The sequence below is a fragment of the Cynocephalus volans genome, chromosome 1 (assembly GCF_027409185.1).
Source record: "Cynocephalus volans isolate mCynVol1 chromosome 1, mCynVol1.pri, whole genome shotgun sequence".
Taxonomy (NCBI): domain Eukaryota; kingdom Metazoa; phylum Chordata; class Mammalia; order Dermoptera; family Cynocephalidae; genus Cynocephalus; species Cynocephalus volans.
The window spans coordinates 245,205,895-245,228,757 of record NC_084460.1 but is presented as its reverse complement, the minus strand read 5'-3'; the positions used below and the strand labels follow the sequence as shown (position 1 = coordinate 245,228,757).

The 22,863-nt window shown below is 38.5% G+C and overlaps 1 protein-coding gene and 1 pseudogene across 1 annotated transcript in view; one reads left to right on the top strand and one right to left on the bottom strand.

Moving 5' to 3' along the window:
• Positions 1 to 22,863, top strand: part of PDE11A (phosphodiesterase 11A) — a 393,277-nt gene that overhangs the window by 42,469 nt on the left and 327,945 nt on the right. Inside the window, exon 2 of the mRNA XM_063110282.1 lies at positions 14,430 to 14,588. Within this exon, the coding sequence (XP_062966352.1) occupies positions 14,430 to 14,588 (159 nt within the window). The remainder of the gene's footprint in view (positions 1 to 14,429; positions 14,589 to 22,863) is intronic.
• On the bottom strand, positions 10,826 to 11,282 carry LOC134388829 (succinate dehydrogenase [ubiquinone] cytochrome b small subunit, mitochondrial-like; annotated as a pseudogene).

The following is a 22,863-nucleotide window of genomic DNA, read 5'->3' as shown; positions in this document are numbered from 1 at the left end:
AGCTGGGCCTTCAAGACCCTGCTCGGCACCGCCTCGCCCAGGAAGTCTACCAGGTTTCTGCTAGGCACAGACAACCGGTCTCTCTGGGTGCCTTTGTAGCACTATGTAGATCTTTCTCGGGACTTGTTCACCTTTGTATCACCCCCAGTATAAACCGAGTCTAGCGCCCACCTGCAGCCTGCTCTCCAGCAGGTTCAAGCGGACCTGGGAACTCTCCTACCACACTATTCCCAACCAGAAATTCGTTAGGCTTTTTTCCAAACTGGTGGCCGCAGAGATGGTATCTGCCTCCCAGTAACAGGGAGTTTACCTGGGGCCAGAGTCCAGGGTGTGGTGGAGTGACAGTCGGCCCGCCCATACTTCCTTGCCCTCCCGACACTGGCCTGGGACGCCCCCCCACCACCAGCCCCGCCAGAGAACCGCGGAGGGAGTGGGAGGGGAGGCCGGTCCGCAGGCTCCAGAAAGCCCCGCGCCAGGCCAAGCAAGTGGGTGGGCTCAGTGGTGTCTGAGCCGGCGGGGCTGCCCGCACCTGGGAAAATGGAGGCAGCCCTGGGGCGGTGAGTGGCCTGGTGGTGCAGGCGGGAGCCTGGTGGGCATCCGCCCCCCGAACAGAGCTGTGCCAGGGGTCACTCACAGTGCTGTGCCAGGTCGGGTGCTCACTCTCTGTCTCTGCTTTGTCGTCTTCCCTGTTCTCGGCCGCTGCCGCCTCGGGCTGCTAATTTGTATTCTTACCAACAATGTATAAAAGTAGACATTTCCGTAAAACTTTTAATAAAGCTAGATATTGACATCTTAAATTTTTAATCTTTGTCAATTTTATAGAAAAAATCTGTAACTTTGTTGTAGCTTTGCAGTTGTCCCATGTTTATAACCTATCATTTTTTTGTTAATTTTTTATTCCTATCCCTTGCTCATTTCTTCTATTAATTTGCAAGAATTCTGTATGTTAAGAATTTAACATTTTGTCAGCTATATGTGTTTTAAAATATTCTTCCCAGTTCATTTTACTTTAATTCTGTTTATATTATTGTTGAGTTTCTGAAATTTAAAATTTTTATGTACTCAAATCTACTAGTGTTTTCCTTTATCAGTGCTTTTCTGTTTTGATTTTATGCTTCATAAGTCTTTCTCCATCATGAGATCAGATAAGTATTCAGTTATATTCCTTTCATTTTTTTATTATTTTATTTTTGATGTGAAACTTTTTAAATAATGAAAGTGTTTTAATATAATTTTCAATTAAAATAATGATGGTTTGCTATTTATTATGCCAGTATTCTCTTACTGAAAACTTTTGACCATTTGCACTTTTAATAAGAATCCCAACCGAAATAGAATAAAAGAAATGAAATTAATCTTACTTTTATTGGCTGCTTTGTTTAAAGATTTGGTGAAAAAGAAAGCCAACATTTTAACATAAGGCTGCTGACTTTGAGGGCAAATTTAGGATTTACCTGATAATATGTGGGATATATGCATTTTCATAATATTGACTATAATAATTAGTATTAAAGCTTTTTTTCCCCCTCCTATTATTTCATGCTAAAATAGAAATATGTCTTGTTAGGGTTTGAATAAATTTTCTGTCTTACTTTTGCAATTTCTGAAGAGATGAGTATATTTAACTCCTTAATATTCTTGAAATTAATTTTGATGTGTGATATGAGATAAGGATCAAATTTATTTTTCCTAAATATGTAACAAATTGAACCCCTGATTTGAAATGCTACTCTTGTAGTTAACTAAATAAGTTTATTTCCACAGACATATGCATATATGTGTGCATGTGTATATATGAATATGCATATATGTGACTTTCTATTCTTTCATCAGTTTTTCTATTTTTAGAACAGCATCTGTTTTAATTATTGTTACTTTGAAATACAATTTAGTAGCAAGTAGTTACTGAACTATTATCATCATGTTCTCACAAGAAAGAAAGATTTAAACATTTTAAAAACATTTCATTTAAAAATGTTTAAAAATATTTAGAATTTTTAAAAGCACACTTTAAAAAATTACTTTTTAACATTAATTTCTTGTCAAACAGGAATAGTACCTTCCACATATTAACAATGAAACCTAAATAAAATATGTAATTAAAATAGAATATATACACTATGATACTAGAACTTATGATATTTGCCATAAATGTGGGAAAGATCAGGACCTAATTGATATAGCTGCCTACAAATCAGTTACATTTTGGAGCCACTTTTCAGGTTGACTCAATTGGCTGCATTGGCAAGAGTTTAAAAAGCTCTCTGTTGGAGGTGATCCTTGTTAGGTTTTAACAAATGGATGAGACTAAGTCTCTGGTGCATCACTTGTATATCTGTACTCCTGACCCGGACCTGGCTTTTCTTGCATTGCTATCTTGACCTTGACTTTCTCTGTATTCCCTGGTTCCTGACTGTTTGTCTGGCATCTGAACCACGGCTGCATGCTGACCATTCCCTTGTTCATATTCGTGGACTTCTTGGCCTTCCTGGTTCCCCTGTACAGCCTCGTTTCCCTGATTCATTGCAGTTCTTAGATGGTCCCATTGTGATAGGGAAAAAGGCACCTTCTGGCTAGCTGACCCTTCCCCACAGCTCTCTCTTCATGTACTGGCCTTTTCTCAGACATTTTAATTACACACCATAAAGCATACAGGAGCATGGGGTCACATTTTAACCCCACTTACAATATATCTGTAATAAATATCTGTGCTATCAATTAGAGCAGTTTAAGAATTCGTCATTTTTTTTTTTTTGCCACCTCACCCAGACTTTTGTTTCAGCTGTGCTGTGGTTCTTCCATTTTCCTACACCTTTTGCCTTGAGATTTTTACTTGTATTTATTGTAGGAAAGAGAAATAATAATAGTCATGATGACAAGACAGGACCAAAGAAAGGTGCCAACTAAGAAAGGAAGAACAGAGATATAAGATCAGCAAAGTTTACATTAGTGACATAACTGAAGAAGGGGTAATTCCCCAAATTACCCAACATGGTGATACAATGACTGTTTCAAAATGTCGTATTAAGTTATTTTATGGTGTTTGTTAACCACTAATTCAGTTTGGAAGACTTAAATGAAACCACATCCATTCAACATATACCAGATAGAGCTGACCTATGTGTACGGACAAACAGCTTCACCACCAACTACACCACTTCAGGTCCATAAAAGAGTGAAGTTTCAAAAACATAAATTTTTTTAGTAATATTTTGTACTCTTTAGAACTCTACGTGCTCTTTGTGAAAGGATTCGGAGAGACAAGATTTTTTTACTGTGGAGCAATGCCATTCTGTAAATATGTAATAAGAACAATAATGATAATTTTGCATTTTTTCTCCTAAAATTAGGAGGCCCAAAACATTATCTATCTAGTTACCATATGCTGTGTCCTTGTTTTCATGCAATATAATCTCAAACCTTCGTCACTTCAGAACAATTAGTTGTTCTTTCTATGGAGAAAAGCAAAATAGTACATTTCAAATCATTAAAGACTATTCAAAAATTTCAAGAGCTTTGCCTTCCAAGCATTTTCTGGAAAATAAGTGAGGTCTAATAATAAGACATCACTGTAAGAAGATGCTTTTGTGAATTGGAATTAAATGAGTATTACTAATTGATGTATTAATGGAAGCAATTTTCTTTTGCACTTTGGAGAACTGGAAGCCTATTGGTTCGATTTTCAGTGGATTACTCACTTTATATTTCATATTCCCATTAGCTTCTCTACACTGCAACTCCATGAAGCATTTGAAAGAGGATGTTCATGAAATGTAGGACTGAACTTTGTCTCCAAACCTTTCTTTAGCGGGGCAGCATGTTGAGAAAGGTATGCAGGCCCAGTCCATTAAGCCTTTGGGGAAAGTGGATGGAAAATATAAAAAAATAAAACAAAACAAAAGCTAACAAACTTGTCCTGAGAGCTCTAAAGCATGGTTTACAATCTGTTCCCTTCAGACCCCAGGGACTCTGGATTTATTAAGTGACCCTCTAATTTAGTGGCAACTGCTGCAAGTCAGATCCCCTACACAGCCCATCCCCCACCAATTATGATGTAATTGGTCAGGGTGGGGCTAAGCCATCAGTAGTTTCCTACAGCTCCCCTGGTGATTCCAGTTAGCAAGAGTTGCCAACCATTACTCTATTCCTGTGCACAGCTAACAGTGTCTGTAGATTGAAGAAATACCACATATACACTCATATTTCGTATCCTCTTTCTTTTATAATTTTTAATTTATGGACACTAACTCAGATAAAAATTCATTTGAAAGGATCATGGAATTAATAGGGGCTTTTGTCATTTCCACATCTATGTGTTATGAAAACATAACTTCCCTTGTGTGAACATGCTTAGACTTCAAGGTTTGCACATCATTGCTCTGAAGGACCCAGGGTGGAGTTGACATTCTGGTTTAGAAAGTCACCCTTCTAGGCCCCGTGGCTCACTCGGGAGAGTGCGGCGCTGGTAGCACAGAGGCCGCAGGTCCCTATTCTATATAGGGATGGCCCGTGCGCTCACTGGCTGAGCGTGGTGCAGACCACACCGTGCCGAGGGTTGCGATCCCCGTACCGGTCAGGAAAAAAAAAAAAAAAAAAAAGACTAGTCCTTGGCTGAATCATAAACGCTGGAAAATTTGTTGTGAAGTATTGGGGATAGAGACCTTAAATAAAGAGGGATAAAAGAGATCTTAGGTGATCCATCTTTGCCAGGATTCCGAGACTCAGATATGGTTAACTCTGGCTCCCGCCTTGGGGAGCCTCGAGTGGTTTTTCTGAGAAAGAGCAAGGAGATGGATTTCTTTTTGCTTTGAGGCTTCTTATGTTCCTTAAAATATGTCTTTTGCGGCCTGGCTGGGATTCTGGAGGAGAGTGAATATGACTCAATTTCTTAAGGACATGAAAGCTCAGACTGTAGAGGTTGGTTTTCTGTAGGCAGAGTGGATCTTGAGTGTGAGGACTCGTTTTGTGGTTGTGTTCTGTGGCACCACATTAACTCAGGACCTTGCAGATGAGGCAGCAGGTGCAAGATCCTGAGTCAGAAATGTATCCAGTTACTGTTTTCTATGTAGGGACCGAGGTCAGTTCCTTTGCTGAAAAGTAAAAATTGCTTTTGGCCTTATGACTTTGTCTTTTTAAATATTAAAAATCATAGCCAAGTGTCACATGCCAAAAAAAAAAAAAAAGATCTACACAAAAGGCACTGCGAAGATCCCTGCACTTCTCAAGAGCAGTTATACTTAAAATATTTAAGATAGAAAAAAAGTTATAAAAATACCTGAAGCAGGAAGTTTCTCACGATCATAAGAAACTCATTCCAGATCTTAAAAGCCTTATTAAAGAAGCCCTCACCTTAATTTATTAGAAATCTCTCTTGTTGTAGATCATTTCTTGTTCTTTTGTCCTAAGGGACATGAATAAAAATTGGGCACCATTATGTAATATTTCATTATAGACCTAGAGGAATTTGTTAGTTTCCTATTCAAGTTAACATTTTCAGAAACAAATGACCCCAATATTTCTATCTTCTTCTTCTTAGTCCTATTTACTCCTTATCTGGCCTTCTCTGAAGCTTTGTTGGTAAGCATGGTAAACTTCTGCATATCCTCATCTTAAAAGTATTGGGCAAAATTCCCATCCTTACCTAAACAGTCTTCTCTTTCCATTCCAAGTCCTTCTTCTCAAATTTAAAATACATATTATATACAGGAGTACTTCAAAAATGTGTAGAAAAATAGAATTAAAAGTTAATACAAATCTTTCCATGAACTTTTTGAAGTACCCTCATATATGTACATGTATATATGTGTGTGTGTGCATACACGTGTGTATATATATGTATATCTTTGTGTATATACACACACACATATATATGTATGTATACACACACACTTGTCAAATTGCTTTTTCAGCATTGCCACCATGTGGGTGACCCACAGTCAACTAAACCTAAAAACTGTACGATGAAACGCATCTTCCCACCTCAGGATCTGTTCCTCCTGTGCTGCTCACTCAGTGAATCACTCCACCACGCACCTCCAGAAACATGGAGCCATTTTTGACTTTTCTAACTTTCACAACCTTTCATCAAGTTAACCAGCGAGTCCTTTTTATTTATTTAATTTCTCTCTCTCATCTCTGCCTATCTATCTTTCTTTTTTAACCAGCAAGTCCTAAACGCTTCCCAACTCAGTCCATTTTCTACCACCTACTACCACTGGCCACCCCCCCCCCCCCCCCCCATCCATAGACAGCTCATCTCTCACCTGGATCTCTTGCTTCCAAGGGGTTCTTTACATGTAGTCAGAGCAGTCTTTCTAAAATGAAGATTCAGTCATATCACTCCCAGCACCTTCTTAAAGTCCTCTAGTGCACCCTGCACCCCACCTTCCTCTGTGATAAAGTCACAGTCCTATCCCTGGTCCCCAGGCGTCCCTTCACCAGCCTCCAGCTGGCCTTTCCTGCCCCGCCTCTGACTCTTCCCACAAGAACCATCTTCAGCTTCTTTCTGTTCCTCAAATTGACCTGCTTTTTATTGCCTCTGGACTTTGGACGTACTATTCCTTCTTTCTGGGACACTCTTCTCACCCCTCCTCACCCCTTCTCTCCTTTTTCTGGATAATTCCTATTGATCCTTTGGGTATCAACTTAAACAGTTTACTTTTTTGTGGAGAATTTCTCTGACCTTAGACTACGTGTGGTCCCTGCTGTGTGTTCCACAATGCCCTGTGTTTCTCCTAGTATTACACTCATTTGTAGTCATTACTTGGATAGTAAAATCTATTTTTTAATATCATATGCTATTAAACTTTCCTTCCTTCTATAACATCAGAGTAATATGTGCCTTTATCTAATTATCTCCCTAATTTTCTTTATCTTCTACAATTAACTTATGCTTCAATTTCGGGCTCAGGTTTCTTGATTTTTTTAAAATTAGAAGATTAATCTAGAGATTAATATATATTTGGAAAGCATGGAATTGTATCAGCTCTTCTGACCTCCCATTAGATTTGATTAACCTGATTATATCAAATTTTGAGTTAATTTGTGAGAATTATCCTATGAGTGGTGTAATGAAGATATGGACAAAGCATGTTTTAAATGCATGCTTTTTAAAAACGACTGAGATTTAATGGAATAAATCTTTCTTCCTAGCTTTTAAATTGGAAGATGAATACTTGCCACATATATCAATATGATTATTTTTTTCTCCTGAAGTTACAAGTTTATCAGGTGGGTCTACAGAGTTGGGGAGATGTTGGAGAGGATTTGTAACATTTTTATGACTCATGCTGGGGCATCCTAGTGACTATTGTTCTCACGTGACTTTGGATACTTTGGTAATGAATACGCTATAGACTTGGTGATTATTCTACTCAGAGTTGGGTTTTGGTGGATAAGAGATCCTTCTCCAGAAATGCAGGTTACCACAAAGGTAAGGACAGGCCATGCCTACTCCAGAGTGGGCTTTCAAGTCCAGTTCATCATGGTCCACACCACAGATCAGAATATGTGCCATTCTCCCAGTTCATTTCCATTTTAAGGCTTTCCCCATCAGGGAAATTTATTGCTCTCACTAGTGATTAAACTCTTTATCATTTAGAACAATGGATCTCATGTGAAAACCACATAGGAGCATTTAAAAAATATCAGTGTGTTGTACTGATTGATTCAACTTGGGTGGGGATGGAGCCCATATTCAAATTTTGAGTATTTTCTTAAGTAATTCTTGCATGCAATCAGGGTGGAGAACCACTGATCTAGGTCAAAGGATGCACCTCACCTTGTTTAATAAACTGATTTATCAACCTTCTTTACTCTATTCGTATATAGACTTTCACCTTCATCTCAGCCTCTCCCATCCCAGTAAATGGCACTTCATCTACACAGTTTCTCAAGTTAAAACCTGAAGCTCGTTCTTTCTCTATTTTCCCCTCCCCAACCATTCCATCAGGAAGTACTATAGATTCAACTTCTAGCATTTCAACTTCTCTTTACCTCTGTTGCCTTTTTCTTAACCCAGACCATCCTTTCGCTTTACCCAGACCAATGAAACTTCCTAACTGGCCTCTCTTCTTCCAATCCTGTATCATCCTCCACAAATTCTTAATTTTTAAAGAATGCTAGTAAGTTTTAAAAATAAAATATTTCAGATATTTTAAATAGAATAGGCCATCTAGGTTTATGAAATCTTAACATTTTACTATATTAGCTTCATATAATTTTTTTTACATAAAAGAGTAGAATACATTTTTTATGGTACAGCATTTTGTTTTTCAAAAAATATTGTTTTCACAGAATACATTTTTACATTAGAGATTCTCACAGTAGGAAAATAATTCTTTACACTTTTATATTTGTAAACAGGTTATTTTTGGACAAGTAAAATAAACATATTTAAGAATTAAGTCTCAGTTTAGAATGTGTAATATTTTGATACATCTACAAGGGGGACCTCTTCCCTGAATAAATCTTTATATTAAGAAGCTTTCCAAGCTCTTCTTCCTAGGATTTAGAAATTAGTAATATGAGATATCAACATTTTCTAATTTTAAAGTTTCCCTAGGACATGTAGCCATCAGTAGCTGGTATCAACTGAACGGAGGGGGACATTTTCAAAAATTAAACACTGTCTATGAGTTAACAGTCTTTCCATTTCCCTTGTTTCATTATTACCAGGTCAAATACAGAAGATGTTTAATCATGTATTATAATAATAAAGCTGAATTCTCTGTAAGAGATTGGTAAATTAAAAGGTAAAAGCTCATCTATAAAGTTTAGTTATGCCCTATTGCAATAGTCCTGAACAAAGTCTTCCTTGCCATTCCTAATAAGTATACAGTGAATAATCTTTCTTTTATAGTATTAATAAATATTCATAAAATGGATGAAACAGAAATGAGCTGTCCAGATAGATGTCCCCACATGGGAAGTCAGTCTGAAAGCTGGGAGGGAAGGCTTACAGGACAAAGAAAGTAAGCCCTGGTCCCTGGGGAGACTAAGAAGGCCTGTTAAAGCTGTGGGAAGGGAGAGCACTGTGGAAGGAAGTGAGGGAGCATGTGGGCACAGGCCAGCTTGGGAACAAATACTACTATGTCCCAGAATACAACAACTGGAGAGATGTTCTTCAGTGAACATTTAGTGAATATTGAATGATTGTTAAGATTATTATGTCAGGGCTTCTGGTCAAGATGGCAGAATAGACGGACCCCAGCATCACTCTCTCCCACAAATCAACCAATGTACAACTATTAAAAAGCAATGACTGCCAAGCTGGGGCTGCTAGAGCCCAGGGGAAGACGAGGAGAGACCTACAGAGTTCATGAAGGCAGGAGAAGCCACACTGAGAGAAAGAAACGATTCCTTCCACCATTTCGAGCCCCTGCCACTTCAAGGCTTTACAGATTAAGAGATGGCAAAAGTGCAGCTGTGCCCTTCGGCTGAAGTTGCTTGGAGGTGGCAGAGGAGAAGAAGGCCTTGGTGGCCCCCAGGCCAGCAAGACCACAAACAAGGTTCCCATGCACCCACATAGGAGCAAGGGGTCACAGACAACTGAAAAAAGGAGCCACTCAGAGGCTGGTGAGTCATCATGGTGGACTGGTGCACGGCCTGTCCTATGGGAAGTGTTTGGAGCACAGGTGGTGGGGGAGACAGGCCCACCAGGGAACATTGGGGCACAGCAAGGACAGCTCATCTGCCCCCCAGTCAACATAGGACCACTCAGAGGAGACTGGTCAGGAATATAGATCTGCAGGGGGAGCAGTTTGCTGAAAAGACTCAGGCCCAGACCAGAGTTTCCACACAACCCAGGTGCACCAGACCTCATGAGACCCAGAATTATATACAAAGTCAACAGTTAAAACCTGAGCTGCACAAAAGCCTTCCCCAGGGAATCAGCAGCAAAGCAGCAATTTAGCCCAACCACAGAGCTCTAGTGCTGGTCCCCACAGGAAGTTCCCCCATTTTAGAAGTAAGTAAAGGACAATAAATTAGTTCCAGTGCAGAGTTTAAGTAGTGGAACAGGGAATAATCCAACACAGAACTGAAAGAAAAATATCCACAGACCAGAGACAAAGTCTGATATTAACTAGTAAAGGTCTAAAACCACCAAAGAAAACCTATAAAATCCAGAAGGACCAGAAGCCCCCTGGGCTCCCAAGCCAGGGAGTGGGAAGGGCTGGGGGCCTCAGCCACGCCCCCCCCCCAAGACCACACCCAGCCCAGCAACAACGACCATCAAGCCACTGCAGGTCATGCCCTGGGCTCCCAAATAGGGGCAATGGAAAGCCAAGGGCCTTTCTGTGATGCTTGGCCATGCCCCCCTAACATCCCCAACCAGCCTATCAGTGACCACCAAGCTACTGCCGGAACCCCCCTGGTCTCCCTTGATGGAATGAGGGGGGGTGCCACGGGCCTCAACTAAGGCCCCCCCTCCTTTTTAGTTCTTTCACCCTATTTCCTTTCCTCTTCCCTTCTCCCCTTCCCCCCAACTGCTCTGCAACAACATCTTAAAATGTAAAAAATAATAATATTAATAAATAAATTTAAAAATATAAAGTTTAGTTGTACTGTGAGTTTTGTGGGAAGCTGGAAGTCAGTCCCATTAACTCATCAGAGTACAGAACTCAGTCTCACAATATCTTGGATACGATTCCTCTCAAACTTTTCCTCAAAGATTAAATTCTGAAAATAACCGTGTGATTAGGAGAAGAGGCTTATCTCAACAATGGACTTACCTGTTATTTCCTCCTCATTGTCAGTTGAATGGCAGGACAGAGCAGAGGCAGAGGGGTGTACAATAACGTCTTAAGGTGTTAAGTCACAAAGGTCAGAGTTTCCACAGCACAGCCCCAGCTTTGCAGATGCCCACCTCATGGAAGCTGAAATAACAAAGCCCAGCAAAGGAGTTCAGAGTGCCAAAAGGCCTGCCTTGGCAGCTTTCTGTGATGAATCTCCACAGACATAGTAACAAGTTGTCCCAGGCCCAGTGGCTGTGGAGAGTGAGGGCTGCAGCCAGGGAATCGTCCCTTGCAGAGAGAGGATTCAAATCAGCAGTGGGAAGCAGGCTAGGAGCAATATCCTATCCCTCTGTCACCAGTCCTAGGAGAGATGCAGCCATGGAACCCGAGTGGCAGCTGGGTGACAGGTGAATGTGCTGTGCTCCTCACCATCCTGGGGTAGGTCAGTGCTGAGATGTGTGCGGGTCTGACCAGTGGGGCCCGCAGAAACAGATATCAGCCTCCTTGGGCACTACAGAGGACACTCAGCTTCCAGAACACTGCCATCTCACTCCTTCGTTGTTTTTTAAAGGAACACCTTACTGTTAGAGTTGAAGCCTCCTGTACACCTCTCCTTGTTACCCTTCCTCCCTTCCTCTCCACAGGTAACCACTAATACAAATTTAGTGCTTATTATTCCCATTCATATTTTTATAAGTTTGCTACGTATTTGAATCCACAAACAATACGTAGCCTTGTTTTTAGATATTGGGGGTATTATACAGATTCAGACTGCAGCTTGTTTGTTTCACTTAACATTATGTTTTTGATATTTGTTTGTGCTGTAACAAGTAGCTCTGGTTTATTTGTTTAAATTGCTATCAAATTAAGAGATCATTATTTATTTATTTATTTTTCTCTTGATCAGCAATCAAGTGGTTTCCCATTTTTTATTTTCATAATCAATGTTGCAATGGACATTTGCATATTCCTCTGCTGTACATGTGCAAAAGTGTCTCAAAATATATGACAAGGAGTGAAATGTGGGACCTTAGGGCCTTAACAACTTTGGTACGTTTTGCATAATTGCAATATAATCTTTTTAAAAATATCATTCAAAAATATTATTGAGCACCTACAATATGCCAGGATAAAGCAGTAAATAAGAGAGACAAAATCTCTACTGTCTTCAATCTTACATTCCAGTTGGGGGGAGTACAAGTATACCAGTAAGATAATTTCAGAAAATTCTAAGTGCTATACCAGTAAGATAATTTCAGAAAATTCTAAGTGCTAAGTGAATCATACCATTCTTCTGTTTCAAGATCTGCGATGGTTTTCCATTGCGTTTAGGATTAAATCTAACTCCTCTCCAGGCCTGTAAGATTTGCACCGCTTGGTCCCTGGCTCCCTCTCTCATTCTCCCTTTAGCTTGCTGTGTTCTAGCCACATTAACCTTCGAGTTTTGGAGCTTACTAAGCTTTTTTTCTGCTTTAGGACCTTCATATGCGTTGTTCTACCTTCCTGGAAAGTTCTTTCCACCATTCTTTGCCTGGCAAATTCTTACTCACGATTCAAGTTTCAGTTTTCTTGTTCTGTTTTCAGAGAGAACTTACTTGATCCTCATAAAAACAGATTCCTCCTATTAAGTCTGTCTCACACAGCTTGTTCTTTTTCTCAGGCTCACTTACCAGAATATATAATTATACGTTCATACGTCATCTGCCTCGTCTACTAGATTGCAAGTTCCAGGAAGGCCGGGATGGCGATTCTTTTGCTTCCTGCTGTACCTCCTAGTCCATAGCCTGACACATAGTGGTTCCTCTGTGAATACAAAAAATGAATACAAATTAGTGTTTTTCTGAGTTTGGTTGCATGCTCATTTTAAGTAGGAGATTTAGTTTTGTTTCAGTTTTGATTTCACCCTCTTCTTTTGAGCTCTCCCCTGCCTGATTAAGGGTTTAGGATGGCCTCCACGGGTCCCCAAGACCAGAACCAGGCCTTATAATGGCATTTAAGGACTCCTGTCCTTGTGATATTAGAGATACCACAGACCTAGTCAGAGGGCCAACAGGCATCTGATCGCCGTGTGTTTGGTCTTGAGGCTATCACCTTGTCCATAGCCAGCCTCCTAGGCCCTGAGTCAGATAAAACCCATAGCTCCTGATGGTGGTGGCAGCAGTGCTACATGTGGAGGGTGTAGGGAGAAGCCTCACTCCAGCCCTTGGCTTGAAACGGTGAACCTGGATCCAGTTTCTCATCTTCCTTGGAGGATTTTTAGTCTATGTTACCCCCCCAGGAGCCAATCTTTTCCTTTCTTCCTTCCTTCTTTCCTTTCTTTCTTCTTCTCTCTCTCCCTCTCCCCCTCTCTCTCTCCCTCTCTTCTTTCCTTCTTTCCTTTTTCATTTGAAAGTAAATTGAAGGTATTATGACATTTTGCCCCAAAATACTCTAGCATGTATATACTAAAAATAAAGACATTCTCCTACATAATTACACCACCACTATCACATCTAAGAAAGTTTATGTTGATGCATGATATGACCTAACATTAAGTCCGTGTTCAACTTTCTCCAATCATCCCCCCAAAAATATCCTTTATAGATTTTTTGGAATTTCCAGTGAAGTATCACACATTTTATTTGATTTTCAAGTCTTTCAAGTCTTCTTTAAACCAGTACAGCTCCCATGGCTTTATTTATTTATTTTTTTTCATTTTTAATTTTTTTTTGTCTCTCACGATATTGATATTTTTTTATGAGTCCAGGGCAGGCTTCTGAAAGAATGCCAAAAATCTGCATGTTTCTTAATTTTCTTTTTCTGAATGATTAGATTCATGATACACATTTGACAAGAACACTCTGTTCTTGGTGATGTGTGTCCTTCCCATCACAACACATCAGGAAGCTAATGCTGTTATTTTGTCTTATTAATGGTGAAGCCAAGTTTGGTTATTTGTTTAGGGTGATTTCTGCCAGATCTCTTCATTATAAAGACACCTTTTATCTTAGTACTTAATAAGGAATCCTTAGGGTGGCACTTTGAGACTATGTGAATATCCTGTTTAACCACCTCCTTTCACCCCATGGTATGGTCACCCATTGATGACCGTTGCTCGTAACCAATATTATATTGGTAGTTGCAAAATACATGTTATATAATTTTATCATTTCTTCTACATTTTTTTTAGCTGGCATTCTATAGGAAAGCCTTTTATTTCCTTCCCCCACCCCCATTTTTGGGAGTATTTTGAAATATCACTATGGACTCATAGGTTCTTCCTTTACAGGATCATTTTGACCAGAAATAAAGTAGCTTTTTTCTGAATATTTTTTCATAGTGTTTAGTAAATATTTTCTTATGCATTTATCTTAAATGATATTTCACACCCAGTTGTCTTTGTGAAATAATGTATTTTAGTAAATACTATATTCTGGGGTTCCCTTAAAAACACTTGTCCCTTCCCCAGTTTTGATATATTGTTATTTGGTTTTAAAGTTCTCTCTTCATTTACCACGGCTGACAACTATGGTAGTAATTTATTATCATTTATGTTCCTTTGGTGAATTAAACATGAAATGAATCTCTTATTGTGATTAAAAATCCATGGGGAAATTTCCCAGTAATAAGGTATCATATACGGAAATACACTTCTCTCTCCTTCTCCCTGACAACAATGCACTGCAGTTAATGCTGTCTTTGTCTTATTTTTAGGATCGAAGATTTAATGATGAAATTGACAAGCTAACTGGATACAAGACAAAATCATTATTGTGCATGCCTATCCGAAGCAGTGATGGTGAGATTATTGGTGTGGCCCAAGCGATAAATAAGATTCCTGAAGGCGCTCCATTTACTGAAGATGATGAAAAAGTAAGATTTCATACCTTTTTGTGACTTGTACTTTCCTTCTTGATCATTGATTGCTATTCTCCCTTAAAAGACAGGAATTATGTGAATAGCTGTTGGATTAGCTCATTCATGGACCAAAGAGCTTTTTCTCATGTTATAACAAAATGTAATGGGAATTTTTTGATATTTCATAGAATGTGGTATAATTGAAAATAATTACTTCATCTTTTTCTTAAGCTTGCTTTTCATTATAAACCTCAGTAGTATTCTTGTTATTTACCAATCTTTATCTTTCTTATCAGTAAGCTTTTTAACTGAGGATCACACTACCACCACACATGGCCCAAGGGAAGATACGGAATATAGGAGGATTACTATGTTTCAGAGACTCAGCAGGTTCTCTTGTATTTTCATAACTACAGTGAAGAATTGTTTTCCCATTTCTTATATAAAAATCTCAATAAAATGAATGTTATTTAATTGTTGTTCCAAATTGCTAATAAAAAGGACATTATTTTTGTCTCTTTAGATGACCTGGGTAGATTTAGAGTTTGTCCCTTTAGTCGACTTTGGTAGAAGTAATGTACTTTTTACTCTGAAATTTTAAGTTCTTTTACCAGTCTTTTATCCACCAGCTTATATTAAAAGAGAGACTCTTCATAGAACTGAAGTTCTGGCTTTGATGCCATTGCCTTCACATGGAATAGAATCTGGTCGAATATTTATGAAATTCATGGTAAAAGCAAAGCTCAAATTAGTTTGTTTAAGTTTGATGACTGCCATATTCCTATTTGATTAAAAAAAAAAACCTTTATAATTTAACCTGTTGGATATGGGTTTGCTATTTTCCAGTGCTAATTACTAATGTATTAAATTAATGCAAATGTTCTGGTACAGAAAGCCAACATAAAATCTGATTGTAAGGAAAAAAGGAGATTTTTAAGAACAAGAGTCTTTGATTGAGGTCATTTCTGTTGTGGAATTGGAGCAACCCAAATCCTGGTAAAGGTTTATAAACTCGTAGAGCATTGTAGGACCTCAAATGATTTCTTACCAATTCAATAAACCATTGCAGTGTATGAGGTGCTTCTGTTGGGGTCATGGGAGGCACAAAGATAAATCCCAAACATGTTATGCCATCTGGAGCTACACAAGGCAGGAGGCAAGTGTCAGCAACCAGATGTGGCAGGATGTGTTACAAGTGCGTAGGAAAAGGAGTTATTCTCACTTGGAGGATCCAAACAGGCTTCTTGGAAGAGGTGGTATTTGATCTGACTTCTGAACCGAAAATAGGCCTTTATCAGACAGAACCAGGTGAGAAGGAGAGGACGTTTAGAAACTTATATACACATAGGCCACCTCATCCACTATAAAAATATTTCCATGGAATATACAGAAAAAGCAAAAATTTCATTCTGTGCATTTTGTATCATAGATGACAGAGTCCTGAGATAATGTGCTTCTCATAAGAATTTAGATAGGGCCAGCCTGTGGCTCACTTGGGAGAGTGTGCTGCTGATAACACCAAGGCCACGGGTTTGGATCCCTATATAGGGATGGCCAGTTAGCTCCCTTGGGAGAGCGTGGTGCTGACAACACCAGGTCAAGGGTTAAGATCCCCTTACTGGTCATCTTTTGAAAAAAAAAATAGAAGAATTTGCATTTTGTGCTTTGCCAAACACAACAACTACACAGTCATGACATCCCCCAAACAGTTTAGCTTGTATGAGTTCACAGGTGGTGGTCCTGCCTTTGCTCTGCCGACCTCATTTAAAGGGGCCCCAGTATTTATTTAGTTCTCATCTCTGAATCCATTTATGTTAGATTTATTGTCTAGACTTTGCTCAGTGGATTTATACTTATGAGATAGGGCTTCACGAGCTCTGAATGATTTGAAGGGAATGTTTGCACAGGGCTTTGTACCTTTCTTGAACAGCATCAATGTTTAGATCTATTAAGTACAAGAGCCTGGGACTGAGTCCCACCTTGGCTAATGACAGGCAACTGCTTTGGGTGAGCCACTTAATCTCTGACTTTCAGTTTCCTCATCTGTCAACTGTATTATCCACCATTCTATGGCCTGAGAATTAAATAAAATTATAAATAAGAAAACTTTGCAAAAAAAAAAAAAAGAAAGAAAAACTAGGCAAGTATAAAACATAAATTTTATTTAAACTAACATTTTCTAGAAGAATTTTTAAAACGTTCTTCTATATTTGTCACTTATCCCCAGGCAACTTATTTCTTAGATTTAACCTAATTTGAATATTGTTTTGTTCCAAATGTTATAGTTTTCTCTTCTGCAATTATCCTATGTGCCCACAGCAGCATTTTATCTTCCAGCCTCTACAACTCTCTAACTTGACTTAAAAACCCTACTCTAGTTTCACTTCTTGGAAGAAGCCTTGCCAGTTAGAGCAGGTAGATTGTGTTCATGCAAGTGACATTGGGTGGAGAGTATTTTATCTTAACATCTTCTGGATCTGTTTATTGTTCTTTCCTGCAAGGATTCTCTATATTGTAAACCAAACAGAAGTGGTAGTGAAGAAGAAAAGCAGAAAACAAAATCTAGAAATGTTTAACGGGAAAGACCAAAATCTAGCTAGTTCTTCCAAGTAAGAGAAGACAGCAAGGCATAATGGCTGCACAGGCCATACAGTGAGTCTGTCTGGGTTGAAATCCCATCTCTGCCATGGCCTGTGTAACCTCAGGCAAATTGCTTAGCTTGTCTGTGCCCCAACTTCCCCCTCTTAGAAGAGGGATGATAATAATAATACTTATCCCACAGGGCTCTAGGGAGATTAAATGAGAAAATACAGGGAAAGAACTTGGAAGAGCACCTACCTAGCACATAGTATGTCCTCATAAAAGATTAACTTTTACTGAAAGCACATTAATAAATGTGAGATATAGTTAGATCTTCAGTTCAAAAATTACCTTTGTATAACTTATATCTGTAAGTTTTCATTAAATGGAGTTTCTGGGTTGCTGAATACGCTGTGGTGCTAGGAGTGTGGTGTAGCCTTCCCTTCTACCTATCCCTATGCATCTCTTCCAACTGGCTGCTCCTGAGTTATATCCCTTTCTAATAAGCCAGTAACCTATAGTGAGAGATTGGATATACAAATGGACAATGACCAGATCATATATGATGATAAAACTCTGACCCAGATTCTTTCCAGCAGCCGGAAAGCCAAATTACAATCTCTGCAGCAATCAGCCCCAAACAGACAGGATTTTGTCAATGACTACCAGCTTCCCTATTTTTTGCCTCCACCCTTGCATGCTTTGAACTCAGGCCAACCAGAGAAAGCCAAATATGTTCCCCTAACTAATTATCTACAATGCCCTGCTTCTAGGTAGCCTGCCTGCCTTCAGCTTCCCCATGCCAAAAACATCCAATCAGAGTGTACCTAAAGTCTTCTCTTTTTTTCATCATCAGACTTGCCGCTCCCCTTTGAGTCTGCCAAATGCAAGTGATGGTGACTGACTTCCTTGTTATAGCAAGATCTGGCTAAACGGCCTCTGTTTGTTTTCATTAAAAAAAAAGAGAGATTTTATTAAACACAGTCTATATGCTAGGTACTCTTCTGGTGTTGGAGTTTCACCAATAAAAAAGGGGAATATACTTCTTTATGAATTCAGAATTCTCTTGCATTATCATCAATGCATATACTATCTTACATGGTTGTACACAATTATCCTTATATTAATTTGTATTCTACTTTTTAACATTAAGTTATTCCTTACATATATGTCCACATGAGAATGTATTCGTCATTTGTCGTTTTGGGGGATTATATTGTTTTCTTCTTTTCTTTTCCTTCTTCTGCATAGCCTAGTTTTCTTAGTCATTGTCCTGTTATTGGGAATTCGGGTCATTTCCAGTTTTTCACTAATACAAATAGCCCCTGAATGAATATTTTGAGCAAATTCCCTTTTTCTTTTGTGTTATTTCCTTGGAGTATATTCCGAAGACTGAAATTAATGAGTCAAAGGGCAAGAAAAGTTTTATAGCTCTCATTCCGTGTTATCAGATAGCTTTCAGAAATATTGAACCCATTTACAATAGTAGCAGCATGCATATACCTATTTTCTCAGAGCCCTGCCAACTTTGCTCAATTCACATTTTAAAACTCAAATTAGTTTTCCTTAGTCTGCCAGGCAGGCTTCAGACAACTTCCTCCCACATCTGACAGTATAAACTACAGCAACAGAAGTATTTTCAATGTTGCCTACAAGTAAGGAAAGGAAGCAAAAGGAAGCCAGGTCCTGATTGTTAGGTAAGGGGCTCTGGAGTCAGAAAGTCTCCCAGGCAGGTCAAGTCTTTCATCTACTACTTATCAGCTGAGTGACTTTTTAGCAAGCTGCTAGATCTCTCGAATCATCAGATCCTCCATGGTAAGGTTGTTGTGAGGAGTAAAATAGATTATAGATGTAATGGTAGGGTAGCACTTAATAAATGAGCCTCATGAAATCTCACCATATGTTTCAAAGCCAAACTAAAGTAATTTGAACCCTGTCTGTTACTTTATACACATAACTGCCATGTCATCGTTCGTATGGATAGCGGTAAATTTACTGAACATTTAGCATAATGTGATCTGTATGTCCTGATATCTTAGAATGTCACCTTCTGGAGACTATAAGCTAAGTTATGCTTGGTATAATTTCAAAACATTTTGCAATATAAAAATCAGTAAATTATTTGCCTGAGATAAGTTGAAAATTAAATGTGATTCATTCATTTCTGGGCCATTTATGTATCTAACATAATTGTGCATAGGATCATACTGTGTTCCTTGAAAATTATATACTATAGTTCAATGGCTATGCTGTATCGTGCAATAATTGTTGGAAGAGACTAGATATCATCAAGTCCATTCCCCACCACTCCTGCCCTCATCCAACGCAGGAATCTACCTGCCAGATGGTCATCCAGCTTCTTCCTGAAAACTTCCCTTTTAATAACTGTAAAATCATCATGTTTTTTAAAGTTCTTGGATAACTAGCAAGAATTTTATCAGCAGTGATGAGAGATTTGTGTGAAATATAGCCTCCCATATGCACATATTAATAATTTAAGTTACATACTGACAAATTACTAGTTTGGTAATTAACATTGGAAGTACACACAAAGGCAAACTATGCAGAAGAGATGATTGCAATTTTCTGGTTTACTTTATGGATTTCAAGCAAATGCTCCTGTTTTTCAGTAATATGTATAAGCTATCTGATTTAGGTAGTATGACTAGGCTCCTTGCATCCAATTAATTCATCACTTTGTTAATCCCTTGTGAGTAAAGAGAAATATTTGCAGAATAAAATAGTGAGACCTGGATAGGAACAAACATTTATGATCCATTAAGCTGTATGGACTCTTCAGCATGAATCCTGAAGACTGGAAATGAGCATGGGCTCTCATCTGTCCTCCCTGGTTACCTATAGTCAGCCCCAAAGGTGCCATCTCTTATTGCAATGCTGCATAAAGTGTATGTCTATTGCAGTTACTTTCCAACAGCTGACATATAAGCAGTTGTGGCCTGAAGTTCTTCTTAGACTAACCTCTGTAGGGTTTCTTTAGCCTGTGGTCACCTCTCTTCAGCTCCTAACTTTTATTTTATTTTATTTTATTTTTTTGGCATCTGGCTGGTATGGGAATTGAACCCTTGACCTTGATGTTAGAAGTTTATACTCTAACCAACTGAGCTAACCGGCCAGGCTTCAGCTCATAATTTGGAGAGTTTGGTTACCCTGCTGCTCTCCTTCATGCCAACATGTTCAGACACCCCATAGAGCTGGCATGCAGCCAACTGAGCTTGGCTGCCCGGGGACTGGTCGTGTTCCAGAAGCTCGTTACTGGTGATGCTGCCCTGCCAACTGGTATTGAAGATGGTGCATGGATAATGCTAATGAGTCTCTGCGGAAGCTGGAGTTTTGTAATCAGCAACAGGGTGAGACTCATAATCAGATAATGGGAAGGATTTCATAAGCTCTTAGCTTTACATTTCTAAACTTCTTCTGATTGTGCAAGGCTAATGTGTAGGCTCCGTGAGATGTCCAGGATGCAAAAGGTTTTCAAGTTCACTGTTGTGAGGAGGGGGAATGTTGAATATATCATGCTGATGGGATGACAGATTGTTGGCCCCAGAAGACTGAACACAGCTCACATATATGTAAAATGCACGAGAATGGTTTTTGTATTTAAATACCTTTAGATGTGGCTGCAAGCTATAGTTCTGCCGTAATAGTCAACCTGCAAACAACTTGTCCATTTAATAAAATCAACTTAATGGGAACAAAGATTGACAGGTTTCTTCTGTCATCTTATGAATAGTTTCTACAAAAGGTAATTTTCGGGAGTACTTTTCAAAGATTTTTTAAATAAAAATCTTGTACAAGGCTAGTAACATTGCAACAACTCTGCTAAGGCAAGTTTATGTGTTTTCTGTCAAGAGTCCATTGTCTTTAAGATACTCAAATGCTGAAGGAAAAGTTAATTAATTAATTAATTAATGGCAAGAAATGCCCTCTCTGTTGCCACCTCATTTTTTTCTGCCTATATTCCAACTAATTTAGATTTTCAAAACTGCTGCATTAAAATTATAATTAAAAATTAGTATTCAGCAAAAACGTTTTAAAAGTTCTACCACATGACTCAGGATTTCAAGTTATATTTGCTCAATAAGATTGCAGTCCTTGAAAAAATTTGAATTGAATCCCATAACTCGTTAATTACAATATTTTATCTACACGTAAACGATCTAGTCACTGCACTATTTGCCTTTTAACAGCTATTACCCTGGTTCCATATAATCACTGTGAAACCATCAGAGCCTCAGGACCAATTTGTTCATGTTCTATGTGTTCATCAGACTATATTTGACTAAGAGGTTCAGAAACAACCAAAAAACTATTACCAACACAGTACCTGTCAGAACTCTCAGGTTAAACTTTAGGGATTTTTTTTTTCTTTTGGAGAAATGTTGCCATGGACTACTGGATCTATTCTCCGCCCTTTCCTTAGGCAGAGTCTAACTCTGGAGTAGGAAGGCAAGTCTGCCGGCCAGAGTCCGGTGTCGGAGTTAACATTGAGCAAAAACTGGTCTACTCTGCCCCTGATTTTGTCTTGAGCTTCCCAATCCCATACCTTTGCTTATATTCTTATCTAATTATGTGGAATTTTTTTCTTCACTCATCTGTCAAGGATTTAATCAAATTCTGTCATCCCAGACCTAAGTAGGCACTATTCCAAAAGTGATTATTCTTTGTCTTTAATAGGGCTTTCTAATATTTTGTAGTTTAACATTTTTTTATGTCTCCAAATAATTGCAGTTGGATTTTAACCATTCATTGAGAAAATAACTATCAAGTATTCAGGAATTTAAAAAATCAATAATGCAACAATTGAATTGAACAAAATGAAGGACAATACCTACATAGTGTACTTTTTATTCCAGATGAAGATAATGCTTGTTATGCATATAGATTTACAGTCCCTTTGCAATAATTCCAATGCCCTTTGGTGGCCAATATACTGGCATTTGTAATTTCCTGCTTCCTTACCTTCTCTTTTTATGTTTCTAAGAGTTACCAGGAAATAAGTGCTTAGATGCAACGTCCTTCTTTCTTTTTCCATGTACTCTGCAGAATCTAGTAAGATAGTTGACAGTTATCGGGAACATAAAATAAATTAACTCAATAAGTTACAGGGATATAACTCACAATGCTGAATGCAAATGGTTATGAGTGATCATTGATCTGCACCTAATTTTTAATGGCTATATAATGTTCCATTGTGTGGAAGAACCATTCATTCATTCACTATTTATTAAGTTTGTACTTAGTAGACACTGCTATGTTTGAGGCATTGTTCCAAGTGCTGAGGTTAAGCCAATGAATAAGATAGACAAAAATTCCTGCCCTCTTGGAGTTTACATTCTAGTGGTAAAGACAGACAATAAACAAACTAAACATATAAATATATATCATAATTTCAAGCAGTGATTAGATATATAATTTTTATAATTTAGATAATTTGACAACTTTTTTCTGTAGTGTTTATTCACATGAGTGTGCTTAATTAAGTCTAGGTAACATCAAAAGGGCTCACAATAAAATAGGATCTTTCGCTAGGGAGCAAGCTCTCTCTCAAATAACTATGATAAATTGTGACCGACTCTTCAACTGAATCTTTTTTTCCCCTTTACTCTACGAGTTCACAAAGATGTGTGTTCCTCTAGGCTGCCTCATATACCAAACTTGAAACACAAGCAAGCGTTGTCTTTTTATTATG